Source organism: Sinocyclocheilus rhinocerous, unplaced genomic scaffold, assembly GCF_001515625.1.
Source record: "Sinocyclocheilus rhinocerous isolate Xijiao unplaced genomic scaffold, SAMN03320098_v1.1 scaffold1285, whole genome shotgun sequence".
NCBI classification, from domain to species: Eukaryota; Metazoa; Chordata; class Actinopteri; order Cypriniformes; family Cyprinidae; genus Sinocyclocheilus; species Sinocyclocheilus rhinocerous.
The window spans coordinates 105,750-113,143 of record NW_015645559.1 but is presented as its reverse complement, the minus strand read 5'-3'; the positions used below and the strand labels follow the sequence as shown (position 1 = coordinate 113,143).

The 7,394-nt window shown below is 38.6% G+C and overlaps 1 protein-coding gene across 2 annotated transcripts in view; it reads right to left on the bottom strand.

The window, feature by feature from the left end:
• The window catches only part of LOC107706643 (sodium channel protein type 2 subunit alpha-like), a 41,334-nt gene that overhangs the window by 28,679 nt on the left and 5,261 nt on the right, over positions 1-7,394 (bottom strand). The window contains exons 2-8 of one of the 2 annotated variants that reach the window (XM_016510412.1): positions 6,490-6,812; positions 6,186-6,304; positions 5,255-5,344; positions 4,026-4,154; positions 3,709-3,800; positions 1,531-1,779; positions 1,120-1,183 (exon numbers count right to left, since the gene is read on the bottom strand). In XM_016510412.1, coding sequence (XP_016365898.1) covers positions 1,120-1,183; positions 1,531-1,779; positions 3,709-3,800; positions 4,026-4,154; positions 5,255-5,344; positions 6,186-6,304; positions 6,490-6,759 — 1,013 coding nt within the window. In that variant the 5' untranslated portion in view covers positions 6,760-6,812. Of the gene's footprint in view, positions 1-1,119; positions 1,184-1,530; positions 1,780-3,431; positions 3,524-3,708; positions 3,801-4,025; positions 4,155-5,254; positions 5,345-6,185; positions 6,305-6,489; positions 6,813-7,394 lie in introns of both variants that reach the window. The other variant, XM_016510411.1, reaches the window with a different exon arrangement.

Here is a 7,394-nt window from a genome sequence, read left to right as displayed (position 1 = left end):
GTGTCTCGTTCCCTTCGGGGAACCATGGTTACATACGTAACCTGGAGACGTTTTCTCTTCCTCTTCTCTCTAGCAGCGCAGCATGGCCTCGCCCCCTTTGCTGCCTTTTCCCGAGGTCGGGGTTTATCTGGGTTTGTGATGTCACGAACCTGGGAAGTTGTAGTCCCTACCAGCCATTTTTGTAGGCATTAAACTGCCAGAATTTTAAAAGACGATATCTCCGTTTGCATTGAACTTTCAGCTTCGTAACTTTGCAGATATTGTTTATGCTCAAACAGCAACATTACACACTAACTAACGTTTAAAAAGTGAAATCACAATGAACCAAAAATCATGTAAATGATTTTTGTATTTAATCAGTAAATTAAATTAAATTTTACTTAATACAGTAAAAACTGCCATATTGTGAAATATTATTACAACTGAAAAGACCTTTCTTTCCCAGGGGTTAAAGGGGTGGTTCACTGTTTTTTTTCTAGGCTTGATTGTGTTTATGGGGTGCAGTCTAACATGAGTTAATGCTTCGTTAAAAAAAAAAAAAGCTCATTATTTTTCACTTAATTTACCTTTATTCCACACCGCTCTATCCCTTCTCTGAGAAACGGGCTGATCTTTTCCTGTTTTTATGAAGCCCCTCCCTCAGAAATAGGTGATGGGCTCTGATTGGTTAGCTAGCCCAGTGTGTTGTGACTGGCTAAACCGCCTCTAGTGCGCGTCTAAATGTCCCGCCCGTCACCTCAGCGGCATGTGCTTCAGTTGTATTGTAAACTTTAAAAGACGATATCTCCGTTTGCATTGAACTTTCAGCTTCGTAACTTTGCAGATATTGTTTATGCTCAAACAGCAACATTACACACTAACGTTAAAAAAGTGAAATCGCAATCAACCACCCCTTTAAAATTAAGTTATAGTTACCTATAACCAGTACCAGCTTAGAATCAAAAAGGCTGAGAAACAAAGCATTACATACACATAACCAATTAAAAATTGGCTAAAAAAATGTTGGATTAAGTAAACCTGCAATATTTCAATTGAAGAAAAAACCTTTCTTTATATTACAACATCTAATCTATCTATATTCTGTTCACTAGCATGTGAAATCTAAAAGAACATATTCACCCAGCATCACTTGAATTTCCACATAGCAAAGGATCTTTGCGGCCTGGGAGGAAATAATACTTGCCTAAAAAGGGGAAAGGCACAAGTTAAATGTCAAGAAACAATATAAAGATACAAAGCTAATAAATATATACACACAAAGATGTACAGTATGTTTCTAGCCCTGAATCCTATAGCTTGAAGGAAGTGCATTTGTCTAAATTGTCTAAAAAAGGCTAGCCTTTAAACCACACTCACCGTGAGGCAACACACATCCACACACACAACCGTAAGAGTGCTTTGAGAACTAGATGACTCATTTTTCTTGGGCCAGTGGAGCATTCCTCACGTCCTCAAGGACATGTAGTGTCAACGAGCATCTCAATAACACACACACACACATAGAGAGAGAAGCACACATTCTTCACTTACTCTCATCACTAATGTACTCTGTCCAGTTAAAGGTGCTGTGCAGCTCTAAACCAGTGCTATAGTTCAGCGTGGCGGTCAGGTTTTCAGTGACATTGACCTCTGGCATCTTCACACACTTATGCCGCAGGTTTCCCATGAAGAGCTGCAGTCCGATCAGAGCAAACACACTCAGACAGAACACAGTCAGGATCATCACGTCTGACAGCTTCTTCACCGACTGGATCAGAGCGCCAACGATAGTCTTCAGCCCTGAGGAACACGCAACGGTGGTCAAAAACACTCCCGATACACACATCAACTCAAACACAATGTGAGAATGGTCAGTACAGCTATATAGATATGGACAGGCTGTTATGGTAACACTTTAGAATAAGGTCTAATACATTAACATTATGTATAATGATAGCTATATTAACTTTTACAACATTTAGGTTAATATAAATTTGTAAGTTTACTGATAAAGTTATAGATATTTTGTGAAATGAACATTATCACAAACATGAATAACAATGAACAACAGTGCATTTATAAATTACCCTGAACCTAAATACTGTAAATTATTGTTCATTGTTAGTTCATAATACCTAATGCACCTTATTATTAAAGTGTTACTCTTTCTGTCATCCTGCTGATTTTTTTTTTTTAATTGCAGGAATGGTTCACCCAGAAACTCATTATTTATTCACCCTCATGTCATTCCAAACCTGTATGTTGTTATTTGTTTCTGTTAAACACAAAAAGAAAATTGACACAGCTCTATTCTACACAGTGACAGTTCATAGCAAGCACAGCTGTCAAGCTCCAAAAAAAAAAAACACCCTGAAAGCACCATAAAAGTGTCCTATACAACTGGTGTACTACATTTCAAACCTTCTGAGGTCAGATGACAGCTTTGTGTGACAACAGAAAAAGAAAATTAATTTAGTGTTTAGTATCTTGAAAATCTTGTGTAGTGTATATTTAAATTAAGACTCAATTTCTGATTTGTTCTTTACACAAAGCTATCTTAGAAAACAGCATACAGGTTTAGTTTGGAATAATGAGGATGAATACGGACAAAAAATGGCAGAATTTCATTTTTGGCTGAACTATTCCATATAATCTGACAATTATTAATTATAATAATTTTAATTATAATTTTAATTTTACCTTAATTATAATTTTAACAATATAGTTACTTCAATCCTTTTTTTTAAATTTTTTTTTTTATCTAGAATAACACTACAAATTTAGAAAACTTTCTGCTTTAGATATAATAAATTAGTAAAAAGAAAGCAAAGATCAGAAGCTTTTGGTGATTAAAACATGGTTTTAAATATTAGTGCGCATGTTAGTTGAATAAATGTATGTGAAATTGCGTATAAACAACATTAAATCATGCAGTGTAAAACAGTGAGTGCGAGTGTTGCCTGTGCATGCGTGTGTGTGTGTGTGTGTGTGTGTGTGTGTGCGCTTCACACACACACACGCAGCAGGCAAACAACGGGCACGGCCGACGGTGCGCATGCACATAGAACTCAAACAGCAAACAGAGGAGAAGAGAAGAGTAGAGGGTCTCAAGTTCTCTATCTCAGGCTATAGGCTTCAGCAATGTCTCATGCAAAAAAAGCAACACAACTCAAAAATGCCCAGTTGTCTATTTCCCAAGGCATGATGGGAGACCTTTCCCAAGGCGTGATGGTCTTTGGGAAATAACAGAGCAGAGCCCGGCAGAAGGGATATAAGAAAAACTACAGAATGTGTTTTTAAAAGCCTGGAATCCCGTTTTTTACGCCCGAGCGGATTCCTGCTTTCTCTGACCGCTGGGAGCGACAGAATGAGAGAGAGAGGCCAGCGGAGGAGGGGATGGAGTGAGCGAGAGCTCAGATGGAGAGAGAGGCAGCCTGTGAGCTAGCCCTCACCTGGAATCACTGATATAGTTTTGAGTGCTCGTAAAACCCTGAAGGTTCTCAGTGCTGAGACATTGCCCAGATCCACAAATTCTGTTACATATCTGTAGGGAGGGGGAGGGGTCACACACACACGCACGCACAAACACACACACACGCACGCATGTTAGGACAGGACAGGGTAGCAGAGGGAAACGTCACACAGAGACACACACCTGACTGACACCTGTGTTTACGTGCACACGCATGCGCACGTCTATACACACACGCGCACACACACATCCCTTACCTGGGATGACTGAGATAGTTTTCAAAGCTCTGAGCACTCTGAAAGTACGGAGAGCTGACACATTGCCTAGGTTTACAAACTCAGTTACATACCTGTAGAATCAAATAGAGAGTTACCACAAATGACGCACACACTCGCTCAAACGCACACAACCGCAACCGACATGGATTCACCAGCTTTCCTTCATCAATGTGTCCAAAACTATCTGAGCAAACTCGCATTAACAATTCAGGAAAAACAGTGTACGGTCTCATTTGTCTTATGTTTTTAATACAAAATAATAAGCATGAGAAGCATCTGTCTTCAGAGATACTCACGCCATCAGAATGACGCTGAAGTCCAGCCAGTTCCAGGGGTCTCGCAGGAAAGTGAACTTCCCCACGCAGAAGCCCCGTGCCAGGATCTTAATCAGGGACTCAAAGGTGTAGATCCCTGTGAACGTGTACCTGAATGCACACAAACAAACTCCACTAAGAACAAATAAGTTGTATGAAATTGAAACAATCGAGTGTTAAAGATCCCATGTAATGATGCTATTTTTTTTGCTGTGCTGACAAACTTCCTATTGGAAAAAAAAGTCAGCGCAAGGAATGCTGATGGGCTGAAGTTAAAAAGGATGTACTTATTCTCAAAAGTGTATTTCTATGAAACAAAAAAGAGGAGACAAGATATATGTTAAGCTGCACAAAACAAAACAAAAAACACCATAGGTTGGTTCATACAACTTGTCCTCTATATTACAGTCAATTCCAAGTCTTCAGAAACCATGATACTACAGTATGTGCAAGGAATAGACTTCATTTATTTATTTTTACTGAAATGACTCTGCATCGCATTGAATTCAAAAATGAAACCATTGAAAAAATGTTCTTTTGAGGATCCAATTGATCCAGTTCACTAAAAGGCACCAAATGATTCATGAACGAATCATTCCATTTTGTTCAACAAGGTTAACTCACTGACTCAATCTACTCACAGCAGTTCTTGAGTTAACAGCTCACTAGAGGGGAAGAATATCATTGAACAATAACATAAATTCAGTCATTTCCTCACACAAAATTACTGTATGGCTTTAGAAAACATAGAATACAGTGCACAAGAATGAACTGTAGAGTATAAACCAATTTTATGATGCTTTTTTGGTGTTTATTTTTGCATTTTTAGAAATGAACAGATATGGTTGGTCACTATAAAATAAAAACTATGCATGTTTTGTTCCACCGAATAAAAATAGAAAATTTTTTATTTTAGGATAAATTATTTTATTTATTAAATTATTTATACATTTATAATTTTCTAATTTTAAAAGTCCTAAAAAACCCTGATTTGCTACACGGTTTTGTTAGTCAGTAACAGCTGTTATATAAATATATAAATAAGGGGGAGAGGACACAATCTACAGATTACTTTTTTGGACAAAATCATGTCCATACAAGATCATCAATATGTTTAGTTCATTGTCCTGGAAGAGAAAGACAATTTTGACAATTTTGTCAAAAGATTAAACTGTAAAATTATGCATAACGGTGTTAATGATGTGACTTACTCCACATTCTTGGCCCAGTCCGGGGGATTGCTGAGGGTCATGAAGGAGCAGTTGGTCAAGATTGTGCACATGATCACAAAACTGAACATTGTGAGCAGCAGTCAAGGAATATACACAAAGACACAAACACACACAAATATTGCATGTATACTCACCCAACTACACCTAATGTCAAGTGCAGCCTCAGACAGCACACCTACGGTAATTGTCTTTGTATTATCAATGCTTAAGAGGAAGAAATAATTATTGGATTTGCCAAACATTTGCCAGGCTTGTAGCTTCAAATATTTGAAAGATATTAAAAAAATATTTTTTGAGGCACTTAGTAGCAAACGATTCAACTTACAGAAGCGGAATTGGTCAAGGTAATAGTAAAGTGACAGTTCATAAAAAATGCTGTTCTTTTGAACTCTTTATTCATTAAGGAATCCTGAAAAAAACGTATTAGTATCTAAAAAAAATATGTTTTTAACATCATTTCTTGAGCACCAAATCAGCATATTACAATGATTTCTGAAAGATTATGTCACATTAAAAACTGGAGTAACGGCTTCTGAAAATTCAGCTTTGCCATCACAGGAATAAATTCCATAACTAAAATAGTTTAAAAAAAACCAGAAACATTTATTTTTTATAGCTATTTTAAATTGTAATGATATTTTACAATACTACTATTTTACTGTATTTTTGATCACATAAATGCAGCCTTAAGAGACATTTTTCATCAACATTAAAAAAATCTTAGAACCCAAACTTTTGAACGTTATACAGTATGTATGCTGGTCAGATTGTCAGATGTTGGGTCCTGTCTAAGTGTTCTATCAAAATAAGATGATGTAGACAAGAATGTATGTTGCAAGTGAAAAGTCTGGAGACTAATCTATACGTTGTTTAGATGCTTACATACATCCATTCAGCTGAAAAAGGATATGAATGCACCAGGACCTTGATAGAGATTCGCCTCAATGGATTGAAGGGGCTCAAAATATACAAAGCTGGCGTAGCATTAAAGCGAAATATAGCCTTCCCACGATTCAATACTATAAAGGTCTGAAGCAGAGAAAAATGGATTGTGGTTACAGTGCACACAATCTGCGACAATCTCTTTTCAAATATGTTTCACAAGGTGTTATGTAACTACAGAGAATGATACACGTTATAACACCAGACTGAAGTCCTGCTGGCCGTCTAAACGCAAATAACAAGCTTCCATTTTAAAATCTTCTCACACATACTTTTTGGTTGCTGTAGTAGGTGTCCAGGTCCTCCAGCGGGACGGACACAAATTCGGACGGAAGGTCTCCGTAGATAAAGGGCAGGGATTTTCCCGCCTCCAAATCGCTGTTGGGTTTGGGCCCGTTTTCGTCATCATCATCAGGCCGTCTCTCGCCTTTGGGCCGTTGGGCCGCCTCCTCTGCGATGCGGCGCTCGATAGCAGCGAGAGACTCAGGCGAGAAGGGCCGGAAGCTGTCAGGTCTGGGTGGAACGAGCAGATGAGCAGCCATATTGACATCCTGCTCTGGTAGCTGCACCAGCTAATCTCCGGTCACTCTGGGAGCTGAAGGAAGGAAATCACACGTTCAATGCACAGTGGCTGCGAGAGGAGATTGATAATTAAAGTGGAAGTCGTTCATTTTTATGAATTGAGTCAATCTGTGGCCATTTAAAACATGAAATAACCACTGGCAATTTATTTACACGACGATCAGCATCACAATGGAGACTTGGGAGAAGATTTCATATTCTAATTATTACCAATAAAGAGGCTGTTAATATTCATGCAGTGCCATTAGATGCAGCTTGTGTGTGTGTGTGTGTGTGTGTGTGTGTGTGTGTGTTTACAGAACCGGATGGTTGTACCAGCTCTGTATGTTACAGTAGAGCAGCAATGCCTGCGGGTCACCAGGCATAAATAGCCAGTCTGGCGTGCTGCCCTGAGTGCTGTGGCCAGAACTGTGAGCACCAAACTGGGCGTGTACTCAGAGCGAATCAGTTATATTCCCAGGGGCTCCATGACCCCTATGAATCCCCCATCTCCTTCAAGATTCAGAGTCTCAAAGAATAGAGACGTATATGTAAGACATGGGGGGGGGGAGAAGAAAGAGATATAGAGATGAAGAAAGCATGAGGGAGGGAAAGA